Genomic DNA, 11,801 nt, shown 5'->3' with positions numbered 1-11,801 from the left:
ACAGAATCATCCTGGAGTGTGCATTGGGCTCAGCTGTTGGGTTCTGGGTTGTGCTCGGGTACATTGGCCTACTGGCTGTCTTTTGCTTTGTGTTAGCCGTCCTAGCCCGGAAACTACCTGATAACTTCAATGAAGCCAAGTTTATCACGTTCAGCATGTTGATATTCTGTGCAGTCTGGATCACTTTTATCCCAGCATATGTCAGCTCTCCTGGGAAGTTTACTGTGGCTGTGGAGATATTTGCTATTCTGGCCTCTAGTTTTGGACTAATACTGTGTATATTTGCTCCAAAGTGTTTTATCATATTGTTTAAACCAGAGAAGAACACCAAGAAACACCTAATGAATAAAAATATATCCTAATATGTTTTCTAAGATTTGGTAATAATTTAAATTGGTAAAATACAATATAGAGCTTTTGCTGTGCACATTTAACAGTCCTCAAAATTTTTATAATAAATATTTTATTTTATTTACCACATGTAGCGGTAATCCATCCATCCATCTATTTTCTATACCAATTAGTCCGAAATGGGGTCACGGGGGACTGGAGCCAATCCCAGCCAGCTGCAGGCGAGAGGCGGGGTACACCTTGGACAGGTCGCCAGTCCATCGCAGGGCCAACACACAGACAAACAACCACTCACACACACAATCACTCCTATGGGCAATTTAGAGACACCAATCAACCTACTGTATACAGCATGTCTTTGTACCCTGGGAGGAAGCCGGAGAGAACCCACACAAGCATGGGGAGAACAGGCTGTAGTGGTAATTTGCTATTGAATGTTTAGATTTGGTAATGCTTATAAGTAGAATGACAGTTCTTCATATGGTGATGTTTTATCATATTGTTTAAGACAGAGAATAACACCAAGAAACATGTAATGAAGAGAAATGTATTCCAGTACAGTTTGTGAGATTTGTAGATATTTGAGATGCAGTATAGAGGTTATATTGTGTTCATTTAACACAATCATAGTTTTTACGTTAAATTTTTTATTGTTTTTGATAAAGTAAATCAAGTTAAAATTTACAACAAAAATGTAAAAACTGAGCAACTCACCAAAATAATTATTACTGCATCAGACTGAGGTTAAAATAAATAATAGTGCAAATAATCTGATGTGTTATGTATTTGATTGCATCTTTCTCTGCCAGCATCATTTTGTTTCCATTAGAATAAATATATAAACAAACAGTAAGATTCCAGCACTTTATCATCCATCCTATCTTGTTAAAAAATGACCAAATGAAATTTAACTGTTCCCTTCTTTCTTTTTTATGTTAATACCTGTGCATTAATGTCACATGATTCGCAGGTCCTGTGTATTAAAATTGTGGCTCTGCTCTTTATTTACCAGTTGCAATATGAAATACAGTATTGGAACTCCATTGATGATGGTATTTATACTTGTCACATACGCTTAACTCTGAGTGAATCACCTCAACGTTGGAACTGTAATATTGTTCATTTGGATCTCAGAATCATTCAAGCCATTTTTGTAATGATTCTCAGCATCAATGTTTTTGCTTCCAATTAGTCTGTGCTGATGTAAGTTGAAAATAGAACACATTCAAAGCATGTATTCTTGTTAAACTTTTGTTGTACTGGGTATTGTCTTTATAGCTTAACAGCAACAATGATGAAATTTGGCCGTTGAATATTGTAAAATTCAAGTATGCAATTATTATATATTCTTACTTAAAAATAACTACTTAACATTCAGGTAAACTAATAAAGCATGTTAAATCCTCTATAAGCATCATAATTTATAATAAATCTACTGCAAAATGCTGTGAAATAACAAAGAATTTACAGGTTAATAAGAATATCTGACTTTTTTTTACATTTGAATAACAGTTTTAAAGTAATTTTGATGGTAAACTGATGTCTAATAAGGTGATTGGCATCTCTGCTGTTGCAGATATGACTACACTTATGAACACGGACATTTGCATTTAATTTTCAATACCTTATTGGACTTGGGCACCAGACAGTTTGAGTGCAATCACACTATCAATGATGTTATCAATAACAGTAATTAATTCAGTCTCATTGGTAATTCTGGATAATCAATTCTGCAATCACACTATCAATGATGTTATCAATAACAGTAATTAATTCAGTCTCATTGGTAATTCTGGATAATCAATTCGGACTCAGTCTGAAAGCAGTGAACTCTGACAGTTCATTGTCCTACTTTACTGGAAATAAAGACACATAAAGATGACAATGAAGGCACTTATAAGTTAAATAAATTTATTTACAATATGTACACAGGGAAAATGATCAGGGTGAAGCATATAATTCACATGGTACATTGCAACATTAACGGATGACTGAATGGTCTGTTCTTAACGTTGGTTAAGTTAGTTATCTAAAATCATGCCAGACTGAGATCTAAACCTCATGGTTTAAATGATAAATTTGGAAGACTGTGATTTTAAGAGACATCAGCTGTTAGCCCATGATGTCACTTAGCTGTTAATAGGAGTTAGCCATTAGCTCTGGAAATTCCATGTGGGTGATCGGGGAAGCCATCTTCCCAAAGCCTTTGGGCCAGAGTAGAGGTTTGTGGGGGTCCGAAGACACCGAAAGCCATTTAGAATTGTGATGCAGAAGCTGTTCTTCCTCTTTGGAGTGAAGCTGCCTCATAATGAGCTGGCAGTCTGAAGTCATGGCTCTGCTTAGATGCTGGTTTTGACTGGGGTCCATTTTATTGTTTGGCAGTTTAGAGATGTCTCACCAAAAAAACATATTTAAACTGATCATTGCGGGGTCATTCTGATAGTGTCTCTGGAGTTTCACAAACAGTTCAGCTTACTTCAAACTACTTTCGACTTTGCTACAAAAGGTTTCTTTTGACCTAGACCAGAGCTATTCAAAAATGGCACTCAATGCTTCAGGCCGCTTCCTGATGGTTGACAGGATTAGATTAAAAAAAATCACTATACATTGCTAAACAGACAAGAAGAACACTTCTTTTGTCAATGTGAGCAGGCAATCTAAATAAAAATGAACTGAATACAAAAAACACAAAAATATGCAGATGAGAGACACACACTTAGGGAGGCTCAGACTTTCTTCATTCTGTTCTCTGAATGACTGTTCTGAGCAAGGAGCAGTAGTAACTGGTGTAGGCATGCACTAGCTTGATACTTGGCTTCACCTGATTGGTTGGGAGTCACCAGCTATTGGTAATTTAAGATTGCACCATAAAAGGTTCATGACCAATCTACAAGTGACTGAATGAGAGATTAATCTTTTAAGCATGTTTTATAAATTAGTATGTCTTATGCCAGTTTATGCAGTTTATACTTTTTCTCCACCACAGCTGACATATTTGAAATACATATTTATGTGACAGGAATGTGGAATAACTCCTCTTTAGACACAAAACCTAAGCATCATGATTTCACAAGGGACAAGCACAAGACAATACAATTTTGTGGAGAGAAACAAAGGTTAACTTTGAAAAAAGGCATAAGCAAAATAAGAATCAAAAACACTTATTGTTTGGAGCCATATCCTAAGTTAGAGGTTTGAGGTTAATTTGAAAGTAATCTTTTTATGATGGTTAGGTTTGAGAAATCTAAAAGACAGCATGTACTGTAAATTTAAATCACCTCACTGAAACATTTCATTTAAACAAGTTCAGGAATCATTTATCTGTTTAACTAAACATTTCTAATTTCCTTGTAGATACAGTATATCACAGAAGTGAGTACACCCCTCACATTTTGTAAATATTTAACTATATCTTTTCATGTGACAACACTGAAGAAATGACACTTGGCTATAATGTAAAGTAGTGAGTCTACAGCTTGTATAACAATGTAAATGTGCTGTCCCCTCAAAATAACACAACACACAGCCATTAATGTCTAAACTGCTGGAAACAAAAGTGAGTCCACCCCTAAGTGATAATGGCCAAATGGGGCCCAAGTAGCCGTTTTCCCTCCCTGGTGTCATGAGACTCATTAGTGGTACAAGGTCTCAGGTGTGAAGGGGGAGCAGGTGTGTTAAATTTGGTGTTATCACTCTCACTCTCTCATACTGGTCACTGGAAGTTCATCATGGCATCTCATGGCAATTAACTCTGAGGATCTGAAAAAACGAATTGTTGCTCTGCATAAAGATGGCCTAGGCTATAAGAAGATTGCCAAGACCCTGAAACTGAGCTGCAACACGGTGGCCAAAACCATACAGCGTTTTAACAGGACAGGTTCCACTCAGAACAGGCCTCGCCATGGTCGACCAAAGAAGTTGAGTGCCTGTGCTCAGCATCATATCCAGAGGTTGGCTTTGGGAAATAGACGTATGAGTGCTGCCAACATTGCTGCAAAGGTTGAAGGGGTGGGGGGGTCAGCCTGTTAGTGCTCAGACCATACGCCACACACTGCATCAAATTGGTCTGCAAGGCTGTCATTCCAGAAGAAAGCCTCTTCTAAAGATGATGCACAAAAAAGCCCGCAAACAGTTTGATGTAGACAAGCAGACTAAGGACATTGATTTCTGGAAGCATGAAGTTACCAGGGCAGCATGGTGGCACAGTGGTTAGCGCCGTTGCCTCACAGCGAGAAGGTTCTGGGTTCGGGCCCCACCTGGGACCTTTCTGTGTGGAGTTTGCATGTTCTCCCCGTGCTTGCGTGGGTTCTCTCCGGGTGCTCCGGCTTCCTCCCACTGACCAAAGACGTGCAGCTTAGGTTGATTGGTGTCTCTAAATTGCCCATAGGAGTGCGTGCGTGTATGTGTGGTTGTTTGTCTATGTGTTAGCCCTGCGATGGATTGGCGACCTGTCCAGGGTGTACCCTGCCTTCGCCCGATTGCCGGCCGGCATTGGCTCCGGCCCCACCCGTGACCCCGTTCAGGGACTAAGCGGTAGAAAATGAATGAATGAATGAGTTACCAGTTCAATCAATGTAAATAGTGCAAAGATAAATATACAGTATCTGCATGTGTACAGTACAGTGTGCAAATGAATAACAGCAGTATTCTGAGTATGTACAAATTAACCAATCACTATTGCATTTGTCCCAGGAGGAGAAATGAGAAAGGATGAGGTGTGTGTAGTGGTATAGAGGAAGGCAGTGGGGGTCAATGGGGGACAGAGTTCAGTAAGAAGACAGCTGTGGGGAAGAAGCTGCTCCTGAGTATACTGGTCTTGGTCCAGAGGCTCCTGAAGTGCCTCCCAGAGGGCAGGAGGTCAAACAGTTTGTGAGCAGGGTGAGAGGAGTCCTTGAAAATGTTGCGAGCATGTCGGAGACAGCGTTCCCTGAGGACACCCTCAATGGCTGGAAGTGGAGTTTCTGTGATGCGTTGGGCGGTTTTCTTCACCTGCTGCAGCACCTTGCAGTTGGAGACGGAGCAGATCTCATACCAGACTGTGATACAGCTGGTCAGAATGCTCTTGATGGCACGGCGGTAGAAGTTCACCAGGATGGCTGAAGACAGGTGGTTCTTCAGAGTCCTCAGGAAGAAGATGCGCTGGTGAGCCTTCATAACTAGGCTCCTTATTAAGTTAAGTTTTATGGTCAACATCCACATTTCGGTGTGGGGGCAGAGAAGTTCCAGTGTCTGAGTTTTCTTGAGAAGGAATCAGATAAGGGAAGCAAGGGTCTTGGACTTGTTTGAATTAATTGAAACTTATTGTCTAAGGTCAGAGATGTGAGTCCAAGATGTGTATCCTACTGCAGCAAAGTTATGAGAAAAAGTGGGGTTATGATCTCTGGAGACAGAAGAGTCCTGGGGGCAAGGCAAGGTCTCTTTTTCTGCTTCTAAACACCTGGAATCAAAGTTAGTTTGATAATTCTGAATATCCAGAGTTCCACGGGATAAAACATCTCTCAAAATATCTACTTGTGGGCACTACACCACTATTGCGTGCCCAGTACCCAATTTAGCTCAGTATTTTATGATTCTTACACACATGCTGAGACAAATTCCTGTCATATGCACAGTTAGGAAATGAATTTCCCTGTACAGTGAAATTCTTACTTTGCTGTTGTCATGAAAATTACATTATTAAGTATGTTTTAAACTGTGTTCTAATCAATATATTAACCAACATATGTTATTCAATGAATTTTAAACTTTCAGAACACTCACTTTCACTCACTACCTGCCTGCTGCATTTAGTTAATTTTTTACCCATGCTTGTACCCACAAAATTATTAATTTTTTTTTTTACCCGTTCTGCATCATGTTTTGTTGGTACCTATCAGGTACCCGACCCAATGCAGGGCCAGCAACTGCAGGGGGAGACAAACTGCCATGTATTGTTGCTTTAACCGTTACCTGCTGTGTTTAAAAGATAAACATATACAACACCCTACCACTTTACCTATTGTTAAAAAGAGGGTAGTGTAAATGTAAATAGTTTACTATATTTTAGAGGATAATCAATATTCAAATTGCAGAAAATCAAAGTTTTTTTAAATAGAGCATTTCCTTGCTACTTTTTGCAATTTTTTTTAAATTGGGAGAATAGAAGTGTACCAAAATTAGACTGTAAAACTACAGGGTGTACACCTACATATTAGGAATATCCAACATTTTATGGTAGAATAAAATGTAGCATTTTACCGTAATTTAACAGAAATTGTATGAGAACTTTGCTGCCAGATTTTTAAATGTTTTTATGACTTTTTTTTTTTACAGTGCACAAATTAAGGGCATCCCCTCTAATGTCTAATAAGCTGACGTACAGTTGAAGGAGGGAAGCACTTGTCTGAAACATTATAAATCATTGAAAACCCACTTATGCACTTGAAGAATGGACATTGTTTCTCTCTTTGTTGGTCTGAGATTGGCTCTGGGTTTATTTGAGCTGAACTCAGCTCTGGCCTTGAATATTTGTGGGGATGGTTTGAAAAAAAGTGCTGGGTGTACAGAGGTTCAGGCTGGTGCTGTGGTCAGTACTGAGGCTTCATCTGTGAAGTGTGAGCTGCAGGGTACTGCTTGCCTACCTGTATTTTCAGTGGATGGTGACTATGTTATTGGGGGTGTTTTCTCCATTCACCATTACATGTCTGCAGTGACGCATAACTACACCACCAGGCCTGAGTCATTGCAGTGCACAGAGAAGTAAGTAAGAGGGGGAAGAGGAGGATAAAAGGATGTGACTGTGTGGGACAAAAATGTTTATATTTGTATGATCAGGTCAAAAATTGCAGGTATATTCACAAATATAGGAGGCTGGTTATATAAAAAAATATTTTTCTTTTCTTAACTGAAAATATAGCTGTGTTGTGAATTTTGGTGCTTACAGATGCAGTGCAGCTATTAGATATTTTCCATTAGGCTTCTAGAAAGTGCAATTCTCCTTCATTGTCTGTTTTCTGTTAAATTAATAAATTGTCCTTATATGCAGTGTGCATTTAAACTGTAACATGAGAATCTGTATGCAGAATTGACTCTCGTGAACTGCGCTTCTCACGTGCAATGGTCTTTGCCATTGAGGAGATTAACAACAGTACGAAGCTACTGCCAGACATCAGGCTCGGTTATCAAATCCATGACTCATGCGGTGCAGTGTCCATGGCAGTGAATGTGGCATTTCTGCTTGCTAATGGCCCAGACCCTGTGTTTTATACTGGTAACACATGTTCTAAATCTGGTATGGTGATGGCTATTGTTGGTGAATCTGGGTCCACATTATCCATTTGCATTTCACACATTATGGGAACCTTTAATATTCCCCAGGTAAATATTTTGAATCACTGGCAAAATGTGTTTAAAATATGCCCATGCTTTGACTGCCCCCTTACAAAATTATTTCACTTACAAAATGATCTCACTGAATTCCTTCAGGTGAGTCACTTTGCCACTTGTGCATGCCTATCTGATAAGCATCAGTACCCGAGCTTCTTCAGAACAATCCCCAGTGATCAGTTCCAAGCTGCTGCACTGGCCAAGCTGGTGAAACACTTTGGATGGACTTGGATAGGTGCTGTCCGGTCAGATTCAGACTATGGGAATAATGGTATGGCGTCTTTCCTGGATGCAGCACACAAAGAGGGGATCTGTGTTGAATACTCTGAATCTTTCTATCGGACCCAACCTCATAGCAGGATCCAGAGAGTGGCTGATGTTATCCGCAGGTTTCTACAGCTCAGACTGTGCTTGTCTTCCCTGTGCTGACACTGCATTTCTACACACAAAACCACAACCCTTATTCAAGGACAAGTTTATAAATGTAAAACCTCAACAAGATTTAGTGAAGTAGAAGTTTAGAAAATAATTATTTTTAAAGTCATAGCAGCTATTTTACTACATATTCAACTCACTAAGAATTTAAATATTTTATTTATTTAAGTGTTTTGTATTTAAAATCTGAAGCCATACACAAAACTTACTGTATTTGAAATATATTATAATGCACTGTGATGTCTTTCTAGATCAACAGCTATGGTTGTTGTGGCATTTGCATCAGATGTAGACATGGTGATCCTGCTGGAGGAGCTGTCTCGTGAGCCTTCCCCACCTCGCCAATGGATAGGTAGTGAGGCCTGGGTAACTCATCCAGACATGATGAGGTTCACCTTCTGTACCGGAGCCATGGGGTTTGCCATTCAGAAATCTGTCATTCCAGGTCTGAGAGACTTCTTGCTGGATCTCTCTCCCACTAAAGTGGCAGCCTCTCCAGTTCTGACTGAGTTCTGGGAGGATGCATTCAACTGCAGGCTGAAACAAAGTGAGAAAGTTGAGCTGATGTTTAAATAAACATATGTGAGAGTCACAGTTGGGTCCTTGTGGTTGTGCTGTTCTATTTATTGTGTGAATGCAACTTTCTGTATTGAAAACTCAAGCCCTGCATCAAGACTAAACAGATTTTTTATTAAAATCCATTCATATTGAACAAAGTCAAGAGGTGCACACATGGTGTATCTCAATTCATATGATAATCTTTCCGATCAAAAGTAGGCACTCTGCAGTCTGGAAAAGGTTTTTATGTGAACCACTGTGTAGTGGTTTCACAATACTAGCAATGAAGCCCACACAAGTATACTGTATACACACAGTATACTTCTGTGTGTATACTGTATATAGTATGTAATCCACCAAAATAGAAATGTATCAATTAAAATATATTTACATTTGGTTAAATTATTCTGTTACACTAACTAAAACTTTTAATTAAATGAGAAGTTGTTAAACATTTTATGTATTTTTATAAATGTTTTTGAGACTTATGTTAATGTGAGTTGTTACATATAAGGGTTCAAAAAAGGAAAAAAAAATCACAAAAGCCAGTGCATCAGTGGTTTGAAATCTGATGTAAAATAAGAATAATTTATAATTAAATTAGAAAAATATATAATATTGTTTCTGTAAGGCACATTTGGTGGGTTTAATAACACAAAAACAAAACAGTAATCAAAAATATACATGAAAGGATAATAATATAACATAATTGTTGAGGCTAAAAAAAAAAATCTGCCTCTCTCTCTGCATGTTTTAGGTACAGCTTCAGACAGGAGGGTGTGTGATGGAAGTGAAGACGTACAGAAACTCCAGAACCCGTACACTGACACATCTCAGCTCCGAATCTCTTTCAACACAGAACATCTCCAATTGTCAGGGCCAACAACTCTGAGCTGAGCTTCCTGCTGCTCTTCTCCCTGACTCTCTGTTTCTTATGTTCATTAACTTTCATTGGAGCACCCTCTGAGTGGTCCTGCATGCTGCGCCACACAACGTTTGGGATCACCTTTGTCCTCTGCATCTCTTGTGTTCTAGGGAAAACTATAGTGGTGTTAATGGCCTTCAAAGCGACACTTCCAGGCAGTAATGTGATGAAATGGTTTGGTCCTCCACAGCAAAGAATGACTGTAGTGTCTTTCACCTTTATCCAAGTCTTAATATGTACTATCTGGTTGGTTGTTAGTCCCCCCTTTCCAATGAAAAACCTAAGCATAAACAAAGACAGCATCATCTTGGAGTGTGCATTGGGCTCAGCTGTTGGGTTCTGGGCTGTGCTCGGGTACATTGGCCTACTGGCTGTCTTTTGCTTTGTGTTAGCCGTCCTAGCCCGGAAACTACCTGATAACTTTAATGAAGCCAAGTTTATCACGTTTAGCGAGGCTAAATTGATCACCTTCAGCATGCTGATATTCTGTGCAGTCTGGATCACTTTTATTCCAGCATATGTCAGCTCTCCTGGGAAGTTTACTGTGGCTGTGGAGATATTTGCTATTCTGGCCTCTAGTTTTGGACTAATACTGTGTATATTTGCTCCAAAGTGTTTTATCATATTGTTTAAACCAGAGAAGAACACCAAGAAATATGTAATTAACAAATATGTATCCTAGTACAGTTTGCGAGACTTGTAAATATTTGAGATGCATTATAGAGTTTATGTTGTGCTCATTTGACACAAAGTTTTTACCTTTAATTTTTTATTGTTATTAATAAAGTAAATAAAGTCAAAATTCACAACCAAAATGTGAAAAACTGTCATTAAAATAATTATTACTGCATCAGACTGCAGTTAAAATAAATAATAGTGCAAATAATTTGATGTTATCTGTTTGATTGCCAAAGTGTTTTATCATATTGCCAGAGAAGAACACCAAGAAATACTTAATGAAAAAATCAAAAAGTCTTTGTACACTTTGTGAGGTTTGGAAATATCCAATATAACACCATATAATATTGAGTTTACTATGTACACATTTAATACTGTCAGGAAAAATTTTATTTTAAATATTTTTTGGTGTTGTTATAATATTGATATCATATCATTGATATTGATGGTGCAGCAGTTTCTCATACCCCCTCCCCAGCCAGCTGGTGGATTGCCACTGCTTCGGCACCCAGGTGGAGTGTGGACCTGGGCATGACTATCACGGCCTCCCACCTAGTCAGCAGATCAAGGCCAATAATGCATGGGTCCTGGATGTTAGCCAACCAGAACTGATGTGCCATGGTGTGGCCAGCAACAGTCACCTCAAGGGTCTTCCATCCCCACAGTCTTGACCTACTCATCCCTGGCAGCTTCCCCAGCTGAACCAGGGAGATGTTGGACCTCATGTCCACCAGGGACCGGCATCAGAGGCTATTCATTTCACAGTCCACATATATTCTATGTACCCAGCCCAGGCGGCCAAGCTTCAACTTTGGTATATTGAGGGTAAATGAGTCATCTGGGGAAGGCGTTTCCCTCCTAGCGCTATCCCACCCTAGTTTAACAAGGCTTTGGCTGCCAGGTTCGAGGGCACCTGTGCTAGGCAGTGACATGCAACATGGCTCAGCTCGCCACAGCGGTTGCACCCCCCTCTGCTCTGCTCTACTGGTCTCTTGCATGTCTCCTCTGCAGTGATGGCGATGGCAGCACATGGGCAGCCTGGCAGACTGCCTCCTCCTTCTCTTCACTGGTCCTGCAGCACTCAGTGCCAGCGGAGTCATCTACAGTTCTGGGCAAGCTGAGCAGCTAATTGCCATTGACCCTGGGGCTTGGTGGAGTAGGGGTGCCATGCCTGAGGTGCGGATCAGCAGGTTTGTTGACTGTGAAGCACTGGCTCTATCAGCAGCTCTGTTGTGGCAGACTCTCACTGCAAGCAGGGTAGGTGGCAAGCTTGAAGTGGTGTCATTTACCTCAGAGATCCCACGTCTGGCACCAGTGTAGCATTTGCTGGCTGAAAAAGGGTTGGGAGACCAGGACTTGTCTTTTTCCCATTTTACTGCTAAACATACACACAAAATGCAACCACACAGTAACAGAACACGCTCTCAGAACAACCCCACCTAAACCCTCTGACCTATAAACACACCACCCCAGACATTATGGGGCCTGA

General features: G+C 39.9%; 2 protein-coding genes across 2 annotated transcripts in view; both read left to right on the top strand.

The window, feature by feature from the left end:
* The window catches only part of LOC109952860 (extracellular calcium-sensing receptor-like), an 8,047-nt gene extending 3,667 nt beyond the window's left edge, over positions 1–4,380 (top strand). Inside the window, exon 7 of the mRNA XM_020588152.1 lies at positions 4,074–4,380. Within this exon, the coding sequence (XP_020443808.1) occupies positions 4,074–4,380 (307 nt within the window). The remainder of the gene's footprint in view (positions 1–4,073) is intronic.
* Positions 4,381–6,811: 2,431 nt separating this feature from the next.
* LOC109952859 (extracellular calcium-sensing receptor-like) lies at positions 6,812–11,014 on the top strand. The gene is made up of 7 exons (XM_020588151.1): positions 6,812–7,089; positions 7,413–7,707; positions 7,816–8,105; positions 8,403–8,717; positions 9,467–9,486; positions 9,547–10,303; positions 10,948–11,014. The coding sequence occupies exons 1-7, from the start codon at positions 7,031–7,033 to the stop codon at positions 11,012–11,014; spliced, it is 1,803 nt and encodes a 600-aa protein (XP_020443807.1). The 5' UTR covers positions 6,812–7,030.
* The last annotated feature ends 787 nt before the right edge of the window (positions 11,015–11,801 follow it).

This window comes from Monopterus albus, unplaced genomic scaffold (genome assembly GCF_001952655.1).
Source record: "Monopterus albus unplaced genomic scaffold, M_albus_1.0 scaffold506.1, whole genome shotgun sequence".
Taxonomy (NCBI): domain Eukaryota; kingdom Metazoa; phylum Chordata; class Actinopteri; order Synbranchiformes; family Synbranchidae; genus Monopterus; species Monopterus albus.
Note: the sequence above shows the minus strand (reverse complement) of the source record. Positions and strands in the feature narration are given on the sequence as shown.

Excerpts from the sequence above, each read along its gene's own strand:
- LOC109952859 (XM_020588151.1), top strand. The coding sequence starts at position 7,031 with ATGTCTGCAGTGACGCATAACTACACCACCAGGCCTGAGTCATTGCAG. Across the intron at positions 7,090-7,412 it reads TCATTGCAGTGCACAGAGAA|AATTGACTCTCGTGAACTGC; the intron begins GTAAGTAAGAGG and ends ATCTGTATGCAG. Across the intron at positions 8,718-9,466 it reads AGTGAGAAAGTTGAGCTGAT|GTACAGCTTCAGACAGGAGG; the intron begins GTTTAAATAAAC and ends TGCATGTTTTAG.